Here is an 18,509-nt window from a genome sequence, read left to right on the forward strand (position 1 = left end):
ACCAGCGCTCCGAGCTAGCAAAATACCCATATTTTCTTCGCAGACATGAAATTTTTAGATACCCTAAGTATGTGTACAAAATATTTATCTTTAGAGACCTAATGCTGACAATACATGTATATTTATAACTATCCCAGCTCGTCGCGCTCGCTTAATAAGAAAATATTTTTGTATTAATATGAGTGGCAGCACTGGCCTAACCTGATCTGTACGGCAGTTCATGTAAGTGGATAAAGTGAATGGCAAACAATATAATAATAATTTAAGGGGAATTTCGGCCAAGTTAAGCCACTCTTCTACAAATATACTGTATACATATTTTTAAGTGTGATTTAACGAGCATATGTCGTAATTATGATACCAATGCAATTAGTTTTGGGTATCGGCTGCGTAATTGTGGCTGCAGTCGCTGCAATTTATTTTAGTCAACCGGTGAATCAACGACCTCACTCGAGTGGAGGATGCAGAATAGATGATAATAACGATCGCAGCTTCAATAATAGCAAAAAGCGAAAATTTCGTGAAAAGTGAGTATATTCTACTCTAATATATATAAATATATATATTTTTTTTGTTTCTTTTAGCAAGCCTGGCGACAAGTGTCTTATCTGCCATGAAGAAATGACCGAAGAGTCGATGCATAAAATGCGTTGTGGTCATGCGCTGTGCAAGCTTCCTTGCTTTCGTGAGTATCGCGAATGGCGTCGCAATTGCCCATATTGCGAACAAATCGTGATACGCATCGATCAGCCTGGCGACGCTTGCTCGATCTGTTGTGAGCCCATGGAAGTGCAGAATATGGAGTACCTTCGCTGCGAGCATGCGCTTCACACACTATGCCTGCAGGAGTACAAGAAAAACAATTATAAGACTTGTCCCATTTGCATGCGTAACATGTGAGCGCCTTAGTATGCGTCTCGAGCTGAATGCATGCAGTGTAAACTAGAGCAATATGAAATGCAGCTGATAATGGCACAAACATAGTTATAGAATCTATAATATAGATATATATGTATATACATATATGATAACCTTGTCCGCATGAGCGTTTGTAGAAATCAAAGCAATTATATTGCAATACATGATCAATTGTTTTGATTGCAAAACTAATGTCCATCTTAATAAATTAATTTAATATACAGAAATCTATTAGAATGCTAAAATTTGATAAATTTGTAAACGATTAGTATGCTAGCAATTAATTAAGTGTTAAAGTGTCTACATTGATTCTACCGATAGTGTCATATCAATGGCTTGCGCGAGTAATTCAAGCGTTAATAATATAACAATAACATTTTAACACATCCATATAATAATGGCATTGATGGCAGATTAATTTAAGTGCCTTCTTGTACTGTTCAGAAAAGTTTTATTAAAAGCTTTCTCGATTTGTAAATGCTTAAAGAAATGCTTCTAGTACAGGTGCCGCGCATTGTTTCCAATTTTCCCGCCAGCGCAAGTCCTGGAACTGTTGCAGGCTGCGCTTGAAGCGGGAGCGAGTCTCAATGATGCTTGGATTGGTAGGGAAGTGCTCGAACCACAGCCGCAGTTGCTCGGCCAGCTCCGAGTGATCGTTGAAGACAAATCCGTTCTCGCCGTGCTTCACTAGCTCTGAGAGGCTGAAGAGAGACATCTGATAGATTTAATCTGCCTGGATTGACATTTCCGACTTTCTCACCATTTGAAGTTGTAGGCGCAGACGGGCAACCCACTGCCAAACATATCCACCACTTTCATGGGCAAATCCAGCCCGCTTGTGCTCCAATGTAAGGATACGCCAAGATCCGCGCTGGCCAGCAAGCTCGCATAGTCCTCAGCCTCTAGCCAGGGTGTTACGATCGAAACTTTTCGCCACTGTAATTTCGCTATTTGAGCCTCGTATTGTGACTTTTGTGGGCCCTTGCCGGTAATGATGCACAGCAAGGATGGATAGACATGTGGCTCGGCTGTAGCCACGCTCTCATAGGACTCCAGGGCTTTCAGGAGTATGCCAAAGTCTTCATCCGGCGTCCAACTGGTGCTCGACACGAGTATTGCTTGCCTCTGTGGCTTATAGAGCACCGTTCCATTGGCCAGCTTCTGAGTGAGTGAAGTTGACTCGAGCATGCCCGATTGCTTCAGATCCGCATAGCATGGCGCCATAAAAGGTGCATAATCTTTGGAAAGCTTCATGAATAGCTCGTGCTTTTGAGGGAGTTCTATGGGATGGAATTGCGCTGGCGCTCGATCATAGAGCACATGCACGGGCCTACAAATACAGTAAATCAAAAATGATATAGTTAGTATGGAAAAATAGAAATTTAAACTGCCACGCATAAGGGCATTTCGTTCGCTTACCCAATATTCCAGTTGCGTTGCAGATCCTCCTTCATGGCATTAGTTACACAAAAGTGTGTATGAGCCTTGCTGCCAAAATAACGTTCCAGTCGCCTGGTAAGACGGATGAGCCGGTTCTGCTCTCCTCCGGCCATGCCCAACGCCAAGATAGTGTAGGTGTAATTATGCCAATCGATGGCTAGCTTAGTTCGCGTCAAGGCGCAGTATAAATAGCAAACAATCAACGTGGGTATGCCGGGGGGGTTCTGTACAAGCAAGAAATTGGGTCGCCTTATCGAGATTAGGGCCATCAACAGACTTAACGTTTGCCAAATGGCTTTGAAGAGCAGCTGCAATTTGGGTGTTAGGTTTGTGATGGGGACCGCAGAGAGTTCGTGAATTTTGCACTTGGGTTGTGCCACAGTTAGCGCATCTAGCGGCTGTGTCTCAATATATCCAATTATGTCCACATTGTAGTTGTCTTCGAGGAGGCTCTGAGCGTGGTATTGCATACGTGGACTGCGTCCGATATCTCCCAGCACAATGACGCAAGCATTGCGTTTTCTCAGTTGTAGTTCCACCATATTGTTAACCAAGTGTCGACTGATGCAATGAATCGCCTTAATTTACTGCAGTTCAAATGCAGTAAAAACTCATTTGTTATATCTTTCAATTGTTAACCAGGTAACTCGCCATTGTGGCGGTTATGCGATATACATACGATTGAAAGATTCGGTAATCGATAAATATTGCTAGTAAAACAGCTGTGCAAAGAGTGTGGCCGTATATGGATGCAACTTAACAGCTCAATTGAGTTTAACATTCTGTTAAACCGTTTGAGTATTTTGGCCGCGCACCATGTTAAAGTCACTTCAAATGTTTCCTTACTGTTGGTGTGCAAGGACGTAACGCGGCATAACGTATAACAGATCTGTTTATGGTTCGTGTTATTCAAACTGTGCGTGAGTGTGTGGGTGTTATTTACTGAATGCCCTCTGTGGCTACTATAACTAATATAATAAAAATTTATAAACTGTCAAGTGCATAAGTAACTAAACAACAAAAGCAAAAGAATATCAAAAACAGTCGCAACTAACGGGTCAAATCGTCTTTACTTTTGCCGTCTGCAATGCGGCAAAATTTTTGCCGGTAAGTGAATGAACCAAAAATACGCAATTTTGTTTTGGCATTCCGGTTTTCCGCTACATATTCGCCGGCACAACAAAGCGACCGCCCAAAATTCTCTCAGCTCCCTTCCCGCCCTCCACACCTATAGCAGGTTGGCGCCGTCGCTGTTACGAAGTCCCGTTCTGATTACCCGCAAAAATGTCAATTTCGTGTGTATGTGTTTGTGTCTGGGAATTTTTCGGTATTTGTTATTCAGTGAATGAGCTCTAAAAGTATGCAGTATTGTTTATTAATAATTTATGAATAATAAAAGTAGACGTTGTTAATAATAATATCAATATTGGTATGTGTGTGTGTGTTACGCACAAAGATGTATACGCTTTACGTTACGAGTGAATGGACATAAATACGTGTTCCACACACACACACACACACACACACACACACACACACACACACACACACACACACACACACACACACACATACACAAATGTATTTAGTTTATCCCATTAGAAAACTGTCTGCAGCGTCTGCGTTGCCAGACGAGACACAAGCACTTCTCCTCTCTCTCTCTCTCTTTCTCTCTCTCTCTCTCTCTCTGTCCGCTGGTGACTTGCCGCCTGCATAGTCAAAGCCAGAGTCAAAGCCAGACCCAGAGCCACCCCCAATGACAGGCCCAGAAGCTCAGCCATCACACAGGAGCTCGGCACTGGCAATAGCTGACTGGCGGCTGTGGGTGGTGGGTGGCTGTTCGGTTCATCCCTATGTGGACCTGGTCTGCTGCAACTTTTCGCCGTTGGTTTTTGATTTTTGTGCGGCGTTTTATTGCGTGTCTAAAGTTTTGTGGCGCATTTTGTTTCCATATTTGACTGGAAAAATATGCAGGAAGCGTCGACGGTTGAGACGTCGACTCATTTTTTGCAAGTGTATTTGAAATGCCAAATACCGCTATGATATCCACATATGATGGTTCTATGTCAGTCTTGCTTGACTAGCCCAACACCCTGTAAATGGTCAAACATAGTTAAATAATAAAAATAGTCATCGATCATAATAATTTAACATTATCTCCTCACACACATTCAAAGGGCTCACAAACTAATTAACTCGTTTTCTCTTATTTTTACAGCAATATAAAAGCATATCATAACGGATTATTAATACATATACATAAGTGAACTGTTCATCCAATAAAATCGCCATAGGAAAAGTAAAAAGAAAAGTTTACCATCTATTGAAAAATTGTCTATATCGTGTCGTGGCTAATCAGACTAAATATAATTCACTGCGAGCAGCGAGCAGAGAGAAGCGAGAGGTAAGTTGCCATAGTTGAGAGTCGATTAACGCGACATCAACTGCAGCTCCAGCTGCAAGTGCCACAGCAACGCGTATGTGGCATGCCGTGGCAAGTGCTTCATTTGAATAATTTACAGAGGGGAAGAGCTGTGGCAGAATGTGCCGGCGCGTGTCTAGACGCGACAACAACTAATGCAATTTGTTTAGAGAGACAGAGACAGGGAGAGAGAGAGGGAGATATAGAAGGAATAGGATAGTTGGTGAACGGGCAAAGGCGGAAGGTGAGGCTGATGTAGGCATAGCAAAAGAGACCGCTGTGTGCAGCTGCCTGGCAAAATACTCGTGTATCCTAAACAAACTTCCGCCTCGTCGGCGCACATACCAAATATGTAGCTTGGCTATAATTAAAGAGGTGCGTGCGGGATAGAAAAAGAGCCAGCGAGAGATAGAGAGAGAGAGAGAGAGAGCGAGAGGAGAAGCTGCTAGAGAGACAGCGACAAGTGCATGCACAGTTCTTCTGCGGCTATTTTTGTTGTTTGCATTGGCTTTTCTTATCGCTCTCCCTCGCTGCCTCCGCGTCCCTCTCGTCCCTCTGCTGCATGAAGTGGAAGACGCTGAGCTAACAAACGGCGCCAAGTGCCATTTGTGACATTTGCCCAAAAAGAGAAAACTCGACACATGTGCGCCTTGAGTAGAAAAGGTCCACAAGTTCTATAGGCTTCAAGTGCGTTAAAATATATAGCAACGGACGGACAACTACTTCCAATGCATATCGAAGTGTGACAAACTGTTTGCTGCAGGTCACTCTGGAGTCACAGCAAGTCAAACTACCTAAATAACAAGTCATATCTTCAATGTTAAAACAGCTCAAAGTCAGGGATTGTAGGTAGTTCAATTTGTGTCTGGCCTTGAGTGAACTCTGAACCCCGCGATCTTGCTATATCAATTCAAAGTATAATACAATTTTGTATTTCTTATAGGAACTCACAGCATAATATCAGCTTTCCATGTTAAATATAAAATAATATGATCGATTTATATCGATAATTAAAGTCGTATAAACTTTGCGATATAATTGGCGAATGACAGCCTTTCCCATTTTGTTTATAGATCTGCCAAAATTCATTGCTTTTGGAACTGTATAATTCGATCTCAATTGAATTCTATTAGAATTAGTCAGCTTCTATTTTAATATGAGCTTTAGTGATTGGATCGGTGAGGCTTTGAGAGGCAGAAGCAGTGGATGGTAGAGGAAATGAGTGGAAGCTGTGATAGGTAGAGACGAGGGTAGAAGTTTTTATGTGATAATGGAGTTTCAGGTTTGACAAAGACGAATTTCTGTTCTGTTCTTTTTCAAATATACGTATATTTCATTTACGGCGATTGACATACTTATACATTTAAGTTCGAATTTAATGGGTCGATTTTAATTTCGCGTGTGCGTATCTATGTGTGTGTGTGTGTGTGCGAGTGATTGTTTTAATACACTTACGTAAACTTGAAATATAGTATGTCCAAGTCATAGATTAGCTGAGGCTTCAGTGTATTTCCCGGCGAAGCCCTTCCGTGCTTTAGTTTTATACTCGGACTTTCTCGGGCCTATTGAAATGTCCATTTCCATAATTAGCCATTAACACGGAGCTGGGCATATCATTTCAAGCAAATTTAGCTTCTGCGAGACATTTGAGTGAAGGCAATGATAGAAAAAGGCTCCAAGTGGGCAGGAAAATGGTGGAGAATGCATGGCAAAAGAAAGACAAAATTGCAACGAAAATAACAGCGAACCTAGAAGTGGCGCCAATGACGTTGTTGGTGTTTTGCAACGCTGCTAGTTGTCTAAAGTTGCCAACGGGCAATTGTTGCTGTTGTTGTTGCTGCTGCTGGAGATGCTTAGAGGAAATGACTAGTGGAAATGGAATGGGAGTCAACTGCAGCGTGAACGCAGAGCAGTTAGAAGAGTTCGCTGGCTGCTCATACCAAACAATTTATGCAAAGGTGAGATAGAGAGAGAGAGAGAGAGAGAGAGAGAGAGAGAGAGAGAGAGAGAGAGAGAGAGAGAGAGAGAGGGAGTCTGCTGTTGCTGTTATTGTTACTGTTGCCGTTGCTGCTGTTTTGGGGCAACATTTTGCACCTTTCACGTTTATTGTGACATTATGCTTTAAATAATGGATAACAACAATAAAAGCAACAGCAACAACAGCAGCACGAACAAAGCAAACACTTTTTTAGAACAACTAGCAATAGGGGAATGAGATTGTTTTAGGGCGGCATAAAAGGTGCCTTGGACTGGCATTGTTGTTGTTGTTGCTTTTTTGTGTGTAGCTGCCACTCTTTGCTGTTTGTTTGCTTTTGATTTTGGTTATGCTTATGCATACATATTTGCTGGTCATAAAAGGGCATAATAATGATATAAAAAAGGGGTTTTGTAGACCAATTACACATGTGTATATGAAATTGATATAGATTTTTAAATATACTTTATGTTGTCTACCTGAGCTTATGTAATACTTGTATCCTCAGATGTAATATGCACATTCCATCCATAAAAGTCAAGTCAATTATTACAGGGTACAACTCTGTCTCCATAATCGCTCAACTCCACTTAGCCGTTTATCCTGTTTGCCTTTGCCTGTTCTTTGGTCTGCTTTAACATTTTATTTTGATTAAAAAGCAACCGCAGACCCACAAAAAATCAAGTAAAATACAAACTTGAGCACGGCAAATAGAGAAGGGAATATGCGCCCAGGGAACTGAGGGCGGCATGAGGACCTGCCATAAAGTAAATGGAAAGATTGAAGTCAAGTGAAAAACATGCTGATTAAAATGTTCAGCAAATGAAAAAAATTAACAGTTCTAAAGAGATTCACAAAACGGAAGTTGAAGCCAGATATGACAGTGAAGAGAAATGAAAAGCACAAGAGAGGAAAAGTAAATAGATATTATAATCTATTTCACTATGTATATCTCTGGTAAATATGAATAATTTGCATATACATAAGACAGTCTATATGAGTAAATATATTTATTTTTTTAAAGTCACTTGAAGCCAATTAAAACTAATTTGGCATATTACTTTGTTGTGTTTTTGCCTGTGCTATGGTCATTGTAACACACTAAGAATCCAATTAAAATAAATTATGCATTTTATTAAGGCATTCAACAACATCAGCAACAACACCAACAACAATAACAACTATCAAAATGTGTAAAAAGAACATGTTGAAGTTACAGTATGGAGAAAACGACATGAAAACAAAATAAAGAAAAATGTCAGGTAACAACAACGGAACCCAAGTTGAAGCTCACGTGCGCCTTGACGGCTTGTCACTTTGTCTGCGGAGGCAGCTGAACGAAGAGTGAATGGAGGGATGCAGGGCTGCGGGGATGGGGTGGGGATTGACTGTGCCTCGACAGCACCTAAGAGGGTGGGCACCTCGCTTGCCACAAAGTGAGTCATTTAAGGAGCACGAGCACGAGCACGAGCACGGGCACGGGCCTGTCTTTTGGGAAATTCAGAGCCGCTGACTTTTTGTTGGCTGGCGACATCGTGTCAACTTGACTATATATGTATATGTATATGTATACGTGTGTATATGTATGTGTGAGTGTGTATACATGCATCTGTGGGCGTGTATGGCTTTGTCTGGCAATTAAGATCGGCATTAATGTATACACAGAGAGAGAGGAAGAGAAAGTCTGAAGGCTTCGTGTAATTATGCAGGTGCCGATTAAGTTCCAATACAATTTACATATATCTTCTCTCAGACAATCGCAAATTCCTTTATAATATTTCTTTAAAGAAAAACAAATCAAATACAAAATATTTCATTTTTCTGTTAAATCTGATAAGATGTCTGACAAATTCACTCCTGAAAAATGATAGACAATCTGTCATTTTAAGTATTTAAAAAGCTCAAAGTATTTAATATTATTATATATAGTCTTAGAGTTCAAATCAAAACATATTTTGGATACTTTTCGTTGTCTTTGTAACTCAATGCTAAATGATTTGTGTTTGCACAGTGAAGTATGCAAAATAAAATCAATTCGTGTAAATTCCATTACATTGATGCTGCAAATATTTTCTAATTTTGTAAAGCTCTAAAGGAACAGGAATTGAGTTGCCAAAATCCTGAGTAAGGAGTATCCTACCTCTCTCTCTCTCTCTCTCTCACTCGCCGTTTTTCTTTTCTTGTTCCATTGTTGCTTTTCTGGTGGCTTGTAATCAAATAAATGAGTGTACCCAGGTGCTCCCTGAACGGTACTCCATCCCTCCCCCCTTTCCCTTGGCTGGTGCTTTGCCTTGTCTTCATTATTGGCTTTAGTCTGCGCTGGGACATTCCCTGTCCCTCTGCTCCTCCATAGCGTTCATTGTGCTCCGTTTCGGTTTTTAATGATGCGCAATTTGTCGTTAATTTTCAGTATTTTATTTTATGTTTTGTTTTGTGCTGCGAATGCTTCTCCACATTACGTCCGCCCCAGCGCCGGCTGAGCTCCTTGGACTCCATCGGGGCTCCCCTTTCCCCTTTGATTGGGCTCCTTTGGTATTTGCCATTATATCGTCCAACTTTTGGAGAGGACGAGCTAACTTTTGTTTTATGTCTTTAGGCCGTGCGACAACTGCCGAAAAGTTTCTTGAGGCAGGGCGTCCATAAATGTGGATTTTAGTTGCTGATGCTATTTGATCTAAGACCTAATATCCTTTTCATGGCTATTAAAGTCTGATTAAACGTTTTCGCCCATAAGAGGGCAACTTTTATATGAAATATGCTTGCCAAATTCTTCCTCTTCAACCAATTTGAATTTCTCGATTTCTTAAATTAAGTTGACTAACCAGTTAATGGCGTCCTGATTATGGCCATTAAATAAGCGGAGCGAAAGTGAAAGATGGAGAAAGAGATGTATATATATAGAGAGAGAGAGAGAAAGAGAGAGACAGATATAGACAAAACGACGCAAATGAACTTCCAAATCTTTTGTCAACGGAAAAAAGATTAATAATGGCAACAGATAAAAATATCGTATGCATTAAAACGTAACTTTAGTATAAAAGGTAATATTAAGGCACGTAATGCTAGATGTGTCAATTACAAATTTTAAATATAATTTTAAATATTTTTAAATATCAAATATTCCCATTAGCTCTATCTGTGATATTTACATGCTACAGTTGTTCCTCTCGCTAACCTATGAAGCAAAATTGAAGAGCTTCTGATAAAACGTAATATCTATAAGCATTATTTCATAAATTATTAAATATTAAATACAAAATTTTACTAGTTATTACCCATATTAAGATAATTAAATTGAGTCGGATATGTTACGAATGTTTCTTCTTCTTCTTTGTCAATACATTTAATGTTCTGTCTTTTAATGATGTTCTTCAACCTAAGGCCCCAACGAAGAATATTCAGGTTTATTTTTCAGTTGGTCAGTTGGTCTTCATTCGCTGTTGAGTTGATATGTTTCCTTAGTATCACACCTGCTGAAGGAAATACTGTTATATTGCTCATTGTTACAGCTGTTCCATTCTCTGTGTGTAAGAATAATGCATTCCTAACCACAGAGAATGTAAGGGACTACACCACAGCACAACCGCACCACTCCTAACAGCTTGCCCGTCGCATCATATAGCAGCGGACATTGGCCCAGAATGTTAGATGAGTTTTACGCGACATGCAAATGTGCAACAATTGACAACAAAAACAGACGCAGGCACAGAAGCAAACGCCAGACGATTGCAAAGATAACATAGATGACAAAAAAAAAAAAAAAAAAACTAAAAATAACATACATACATATACATGTAGAACCAAAAAGAGAGACAGAGAGAGGAAGAGTGATCGGAAGAGAGGAAAATGTATGAACGGGAGAGAGAGTAGGAGATACAATTAAGTGTCAAGTTTTTCACTAGCATCGTATGGTATATAAGCCTGAATGGGGTGGGGGATGCGGGGACACTCGTCACGGCATTGAAGCGACGAGTGTTTTATGCTGTTTTACATTTGTTGGTCGTTGACAGTGTGTATGACGCCGGCTGGAAGCTGAAGGGGTGCAGCGCTGTCAAGGGGGGAGACGAAGTTGTGAATGGAGCTTGGCTCTAGTTGGATCTCGTCGCTGTGACATTTGTCAACCAATTCGTGGCGCTAAAAGTAGAAACGGAAGTTAAAGAGTCCAATGCGTAGGCACTGATGAGCTATGAAATACCCTGCATCTAAATGCTGATATCGATATCTAACAAACTTTTAAAATGATTATTAATTTGTATCTATTTTTCTAAAAGATAAATCTCTTTATATTGACTTTAAAAAAAATATTGTTTATTTTTTATTTTATTTCATATGATTATTATTTTTTTTTTTTTTTTAGAAATCTTGGGTATTACCTAAAAGTATAATCATATATTAAAGATAAATCAGGCATTATTTTATCTCTCAGGCAAACAAGATTTTTAATACATTAATTTTAAAGGTATCTAATAAGCAGCATATAAAAAAATATTATAAATTAATAATAAAATTTAAAAATGTACAAAATCACAACATACGTTCTCGCGTAAAAAGTCATCATATCCAAAATTGATAGCTCTTAAATATAGGGTAGTTATGGGAAATATCCGAGAAAGAGAAAGAGACAGACACAGAGGCAGAACGCCAGCTAGCGGCGGCACAACGAGGCGTATGTGTAATATCCGACTTTGATGCAGCTGCTGTGCCTGATGCCTCAGCAAAGTGGATTATGTGTTGTCTGTGTGCTGTGTGTGGTGAGTCTGTGTGCTTGAAGTGTGTGTGGGTGTGTGTGTGTGTGCATTTCATTTGCCTACCAATTTTGTTGCAGTTACCCACTCTCCCACCCCGCGCTCGCACTCTTCCGTTTTTCGCTTTTCTGCATTTGCCAAACAATTGCCAACAAAAGCCGCTTACAACACTTGAGGCGCGCACATTTGTCGTTGCGCCTGGAGTTGTTGTTATTGTTGCCAGTTGTTGCTGTTGCTGTTGTTGTTGCCAACTAGACTCTGACTGCAGTTAAATTACAATTGTGCGCTTTGTTGCACACTTGTTTGCAGATTTTTACGCCTAGCGTACCACACACTTTTTATTGCAGCCCTGCGCCCGCGTCTAAGCCAATAACTGTTGTTGTTACAGGTTGAAGTGGGGGACTGTGTCCTAAGTCCTGTGTGTCATCTACATACATACATGTGTGCCCTCTGTGTGTGGTTTATGCCCAAGTTTGGTGCCATTTTCACATTTCGTTTCGCTGCTGAGGCTTAAATGTTCTAAAATGCTAATCGCATTTGCTTGATTCTGTTATACAAACACATGTGCATGTGCGTGTGTGTGTGTGTGTGTGTGTCTGTGCCCTAGTATTGTTACATATTAATTGTTGTGCGAAATTAAAATTGTATTTATAAGCCATAAATCAGGTGTCAGCATAAACCGAGTAAAGCAGCATTTTTACGGCTCGCCATGCGCAGCTGCAGTTGCACGAGCTTAAACATTTACATGGGCCAACGCACATACAAACAAGATCATTTGCATACACACACACATACACGCACACATTCGCGCAAGTTTACTTCATTTGCATGAAATGCGACGTTGGCAAAAAATGAAAAGCATACATTGATGTCTGATGGGGTATGCCTCACGAGCAGATACCTCGTTGCATGCGCTACTGTGCTGTGAGCAGGTGTAAACATATGTATGTAGTTTCATATAAAAATATTAAATTAAGGATATGAAATCTCTTGAGGAATAATTACCCTTGCCAGTGCTCTTATAAATATTTATAAAAATATCTGCTGAAAACAGCCAATATCTATTTATATATCTATCGATATATCCCAAATTCAGTCCAGCTAAAGAAAGAAACTATTTTCATCATATCTTTCCCATAAATTTTTAATGGGTATTTTTGATAAAAAGAAGTGTTAAATAATTTCAACTGCACTTGCAAAAGTAACAACCACAGACTTTTAAGCATCCGAGCTGGAGTGCTGAGTAGCTACAGCAGGGCGGTTCAAATAATTGAAAGAATGAAAGAAAAGTTGGAGAGTGAGAAAGAGAGAGAAATAGAGACGTAGAGAGAGAGAGAGAGAGAGGGTAACGTATGCCTCAGATATTCGCATAGAGCTGTAGTTGCAGTCGCAGCTACTAAATATAGTAACAGTTTTTATAATGAAGCTCGCCAACTTTTTATTTAAAACTTATTAAATTTCTGGGGTTTTGCAAAATTTTATCCCGCCTCTGGTTGCTTATGGTATACGTACTTTGTTTGCGCCTCTGCGGAATGGTACTTAGAGTTTTGTGGTACTTAGCTGACATGTTCGTAAGACGGATAAATGCGTGCTTAGAACTCTTTCGGCTAACATTACTTCAACAATTATTTGAACTTGGAGCTGCATATAAATAATGCAATTGAATAGCTTATTTTTAATTTTGGAAATGCTAAAATTATAAAATGTATTAGATAGGCTCTCATTTATTTAAAATTAGTTCAAATATTCGTTGCTCAAATAAGGGAAGGTTTTTACTTATCTATTCAAGGCTTATCTAAAATTTATATAATATATCGATAAATTTGTCCTTGAGCCCTCTACTCATCATCGATTTTGTTTTTTACTAAATTTAAAGCTTTGATTGGGCCAACATTCAAACCATTTTCATGCAAACGTGCTGAAACTAAACGTTGTCTTCTATATTTTATTTATAAGCCAAAGCGTAAATAACGAATACAATCAATTTAATAAATAATCTAAAGAAAAGTAGCTACGCAAAAAACAAACAAAGGTGTAAGCCGTGTAAGGCTTGTAAGCCATTTGTTCCATAATAAAAGCTTTTAAAAGAGAAAGATTAAAGTTTTAAAAACTTTTATTCAGAAATTTCTTTAGCTGCGAGAATTATTTTAAATATTGTATGCGAGTTTGCCAAATTAAAAATATTTATCTAAAAATATTTTATTTTGAATTCCGAAGAAGATTTGAGTTATGTGTGTTAAATCTAGCTTCATAGCTTCACAGCTGATTTCAGCGATTTAAATAGATTCTAAAAGAGTTTAGTACGTGCAACTAATGCATGCAATATACTTAGTTATGCTATATCCCCTTCCACTAGCAGCTAAGCTATTGCAGCTTCACATTTTGGGTGCATTTTGGAATTGGATTCATTTATATACTCAAGGGAATTTGCTTATGCCGCATGCCGCACTGCTGCATTAGTTAATCTTTGTTGGCTTTGCAGCACGTGAAGCGTTAGCCAAATGGCTGCTTCAATCTGTTCCCCCCATGCCATGCTCCGCCGCGGTGCCACGCCCCTTTGCCATTTGCCATTTGCTTTTATTTTGGCGCGCCTTTATGCAAATGTAAATGACTTGTACATAAGTATATTTCATTTCATTTCTTTTCATTTGGGGCGCGCAGCTTAAGTCGGCGACATTAAGCCATCGTTGGCCCTTACCCAAGCTGATGACAAGCCAACGCACTTGCTACTTGCCGCATGCCGCATGCCATATATTTCACATACGAAAGAAGCTGCCAGCTGAGCTTCAGAGGCGGCTTATTGGTCACCTTTGTTACCTATGCGACATTGCGGCTGCCTCCTTCCTTTCTCTTTCTCCCTCTCCCTCTCTCTCTTCCTTTCTCTGCTCCTTGCAGAGACCTTTTAAATGTGTGTTGCGTGACTTTTGCGTAACTTTTTTTTTTGTATTTTGTATTTTATTCCTTTGTCGCTCATCAACGCAAGGACTTGTCAGCAAAGGCATTCGCATCCGCATTTCCTTATGCCTTCCCTTATCCGAGCCAACGCGCTGTCGAGCCTGTCGCGTAGCTATTTTCTGTTTCATTTTGATGAGCATAATTTGTGTAAAAGTTGCTCGAAAGATGCTCGTTTGGTAGCTTTATTAAATGGCGCATAATTTAACAGCGGGATTTCGCTTTATCGCGCTGCAAACGTGAACGGGAATGCAAAGTTTTCATCATCCCTTCGCGGGGCTGAACATCATCTTTACTCCTCTGCACTATTCAAATTGTGTGTGCTTTGCTGTTGCCTACTTAAGGGGGCTCACAGCCGACGATGATGGGGAAGATGCCGAAGATGGGGACTGTGGAACAAATTGAAACTTAATTACTGTGTCCACATTTGGCGAAAGCCGCTTAAGAGGCGCTGGCGTCCCAGACTGAGGCAGACTGAAGCAGCAATAAGGTGGGCTAAGACTCTTGTTGCTACATGTGGAATATAGTACACTGAAAGAAAAGACAATACAATACTAAATGAAGAGGCTAAAAACAATCACTCAGCTGGTGCTCTATATGCAAAGTTTCAGAATATCAAGAATAGAGTTCAATATTGTATTTTTTCATCGCCTTAGTTCTATCACACAGTAGTCTCAGAGCTATTGTTACGATGAAACCAGTTACAATAGTCGTTGTTTTTCTGTAGACAATGGCGAGTAGAGCTGTAAATTGAATTTTAATAATAAAATTAGTAATATTAGTCAATATTAACTTAACATTATGCTTGTATGTTTAATGATATCTGTTTATAGGGAAAAGTGAGTGTTACAGTACAGTAATAGTATTTATTTTACTTTTAAACGCATAAATTCTGTTTGAAGACAATTAATTAAAGCAATTTTTGTAAAGTGAAAGAGGCGTGGCAGTACCCATCAAAATTTAAATTTGTAATCTATATATAGCCAAGTCTTTATGAAGACGTGCAAACATCTCGTAAAATACAAAAGTGAAAAAGCTTAAAATGTAAATTTTATGATCTTGTATATCCCAGTCGTCTTATATATAAATTTATTGATAGCCATTTCCTCACTATCGATAGAAATCGATATTTGTTGATTTGGCTTAGGAATTTCCTTGAAGGATTTCGCAATATTCAATTGAAAAGAATGCCTGACTTTTTAGTATTTTTTTTTTATAATAATTTGTTTGATAAAATATTTTGGATAGATTTTAAAAATAAAAATAAATGAATCATATAATACTTTCTTAATTTTTAAAAAATCCATTTATTTGTCAAATATTAAATTCGAGTTTAAATCTTGTTACCTACCGCATGATTTCTGGCTTGTAAATCTTTGCAAGTTGCGCCAGTGTGCGAATGTGTGTGTGCTTGAGCGTGTATGTGTATGCGTGTGCTTGCTATCTTCCGGCCGTTTTAAGCAGCTTTCGTTGAAGCCTCTCCAAGCGTTACTATATATGTACATGTTCCAATTTGGGTCGGTGGGTTAAGCCGTTGCTCATTATCGTTGTAAGCCATGTAATGGCAGCCCAATTAACTGGGCCAGAACACAGTTGGCCATAGGCAGAGCAACCCTTAATGGAGTAGTAAGCCAAGTGACAAACAGCAAATACCAATACAACAAATACTGTTGCCTCGTCCTTGTGCCGCTGGCCGCTCATCAAGTTCAAGGCGCCCAGACATGCGAGGCGATCCATAAAATCGAGCTGCCAATCGTGTTTTCCCTTTAGCCACCCAAACAGAACTGCGAGAACTTGCAGCAGAATGGTGTTGCAGACATTTAACGTTTGAAATATTGATTCGACACTGGCCAACACAAATGGGACTTGTTTTCGACAATCGAATTAAATCCGAAAATTTTATATGTACTTATAAAAAACGTGTTGTACTACTGGGTGATACTATTTTTACGCAAACTAATATACTTCTTTGTTCCTTTAAAAACAAAGTATACTAATATTTCCTTTTTATGTTATTTAGTGATTCACTAATCGCAAAAAGTATCTTGCGGTTTTTACTGACTTTAAGCCGATAACATTTGGCCTTACTTTAGGCCTGATTCAAAAGTTTTAGATACTTCGTCATATGGAAACGCTTCAAAAGCACCGAAAACACAGTTTTAAATTTGAGGTCTATGGAATAGATTTTGGTGATTGTTTGAAAAGCATGCCGATTGGGGTTTGTAGCTAAATTACAACTGCATTACAGTTGTCGATCAGTTGATGAAATATACAGTCGCATTAAATAAACATGGCCAATTTGAGCATGGACATGGCTCATTATTAAAATGTAAAATGCGTAAATGTTTTCCTGTCAGTCTGTCACTGCGGCCTGTCGAAAATCACGAATTATGGTGCATACATTATGGCATCGTTATATTCAGTTGCCGCGCATCCTGTGCGTGCCATTAATAAGAAATCAAAAATCGATTAAGTACGCCTCTCTCCCCTCGCTCCACGCTCCTCGCTCCACGACCACGACTTTCAACTGTTCCATAGAGAGGGAGAAGCCAAGCCGTTTATAATGTCGGTGCTGTAAAAAGTTTTAATTGACAGACATGTTGCGTTAATATGAAACATTTTGGTAATTCACTGTAATTGCGGGCTTCAACGCAACATTAATTAATTAATCGGGCCAATTGAAATACTTAGAGCGTCATCAACATCGATTCGATGCGTCCAATAATATGATCCTAATTGGCTACCCTTTTAATTACACTATGCAACAGAGGGCGCTTTAGTAATTGATTACCTCATTTAATACTTTTGATGTTGATAAATGTGTATTTACTTGTGTGTATTTACAATACAGTTACTATCGAAAGTAGTGGAAGGAATGGTATTTACACTGATTTAAAGTAAATAAACTTATTTTTGTATACAATTTTACTTGCAGTTTAAAATTATTGCTAATAGAACTTTAGCTTCCAAATATTATTTGTATTTCATATAGTTAGGCTTACAATTACGTCATGTTGCCTTTGTCATAAAAATACACTGAAAACAAATGTAAGTGACCTTCTTCAATTAACGGATACCCGAACCACAAAATACAGATACTCAGAGGCGTGGCGAGACCGTCGTTGATGGGGGTTGATTCTTATCGAATGATCTACTACCTCCTGTATTTGATGACAGCATGAAGATGTACAAAGCAATAATAAAATAACATATATTATTATTGGGCTAATCAATATTCTAAATTCTGGGTTAATATCCGTTCACTCATGATTCTTGCAACGTGCTCAAGTAACTGGATTGTATTTACTTTTAATCCAGTTAAAAATAAGAAGTATTGTTTAGCCAATATTAATATAAATAGTTACAAATTTTAATAATAATATATATTTCATAATATATTCATTATAATATGTATACATATATGAAAAATCTTGATCTAATAAAACAATAAAAAGAATTTAAATAAATAAGATATATTTTATTCTTATCTTCAGTCTGTCCATTTTATAATGTATATATATTTTTTTTAGTTTCAAAAATAATTTTGAAAAGTTGATTTACAAACGTGGCCCAATTGTTGTTTTACAGTGTGCTCAGAACAGGTTAGCCGGCTTTTCGGCTGCAAAAATCTAACAGCTGCCGCAGCGGATGGAGCCGAGGAAACGAGTCGCTGTAGGCTGCGGACTGCTGCTGCTGCAACTGCCCATTAATTTGGGGCAAGCTAATGCCGAAAATTATACGGCAACGGTATACAGCAATGGCAATGCCAAAATTTGGGTTACCTTGTCGGTTAAACCGGCTTTGCTGTGCGATGGGGCAACATGTGCGTTCCCTACGCTGCGCTGCCCCAGCCCCCTCGGGACCCCTCGCTGTCGCAGTCGCAAATAAAGAGCAGAACAGATGTCGCGGTCAGCGTCGCCGTTGGGTATTGTGTTACCTTTTCGTTTACCTCGATTTACCTGTTCTGTTGGCTATTGCTGTCCCTGTCGCACCTGCCGCTGGCGTCTCTTTGATTTGCGGCAGGTGCAAATTGAGCTAGTCGAGATCTGCAGGGCTG

General features: G+C 39.1%; 3 protein-coding genes across 6 annotated transcripts in view; 2 read left to right on the forward strand and 1 right to left on the reverse strand.

Moving 5' to 3' along the window:
* Positions 1-198: 198 nt before the first annotated feature.
* On the forward strand, positions 199-1,396 carry LOC6572150. Its single transcript, XM_001998266.4, has 2 exons — positions 199-527; positions 585-1,396. The coding sequence occupies exons 1-2, from the start codon at positions 355-357 to the stop codon at positions 898-900; spliced, it is 489 nt and encodes a 162-aa protein (XP_001998302.1). The 5' UTR covers positions 199-354; the 3' UTR covers positions 901-1,396.
* Positions 1,317-3,044, reverse strand: LOC6572149 (chitobiosyldiphosphodolichol beta-mannosyltransferase). Its single transcript, XM_001998265.4, has 3 exons — positions 2,338-3,044; positions 1,679-2,248; positions 1,317-1,619 (listed from the first exon to the last, which is right to left on the reverse strand). Exons 1-3 carry the CDS (start codon positions 2,898-2,900, stop codon positions 1,400-1,402), a joined length of 1,353 nt encoding a protein of 450 aa, XP_001998301.1. The 5' UTR covers positions 2,901-3,044; the 3' UTR covers positions 1,317-1,399.
* Positions 3,045-3,189: 145 nt separating this feature from the next.
* Positions 3,190-18,509, forward strand: part of LOC6572146 (protein tincar) — a 72,597-nt gene continuing 57,277 nt past the window's right edge. For 2 of the 4 annotated variants that reach the window (XM_044007665.1, XM_044007666.1), the window contains exons 1-2: positions 3,190-3,465; positions 4,577-4,762. The gene's annotated coding sequence lies outside the window, so the exon portion shown is untranslated. Of the gene's footprint in view, positions 3,466-3,549; positions 3,717-4,576; positions 4,763-18,509 lie in introns of those variants that run through there. The other 2 variants (XM_044007663.1, XM_044007664.1) reach the window with 2 other exon arrangements.

The sequence above is a fragment of the Drosophila mojavensis genome, unplaced genomic scaffold, assembly GCF_018153725.1.
Source record: "Drosophila mojavensis isolate 15081-1352.22 unplaced genomic scaffold, ASM1815372v1 contig_19, whole genome shotgun sequence".
In the NCBI taxonomy this organism is placed as follows: domain Eukaryota; kingdom Metazoa; phylum Arthropoda; class Insecta; order Diptera; family Drosophilidae; genus Drosophila; species Drosophila mojavensis.

Coding starts and splice junctions, on each gene's coding strand:
- LOC6572150 (XM_001998266.4), top strand. CDS start 355: ATGATACCAATGCAATTAGTTTTGGGTATCGGCTGCGTAATTGTGGCT. Junction 528..584: donor AAGCGAAAATTTCGTGAAAA/GTGAGTATATTC, acceptor TGTTTCTTTTAG/CAAGCCTGGCGACAAGTGTC.
- LOC6572149 (XM_001998265.4), bottom strand. CDS start 2,900: ATGGTGGAACTACAACTGAGAAAACGCAATGCTTGCGTCATTGTGCTG. Junction 2,249..2,337: donor CAACGCAACTGGAATATTGG/GTAAGCGAACGA, acceptor CTGTATTTGTAG/GCCCGTGCATGTGCTCTATG. Junction 1,620..1,678: donor TGCGCCTACAACTTCAAATG/GTGAGAAAGTCG, acceptor GTCTCTCTTCAG/CCTCTCAGAGCTAGTGAAGC.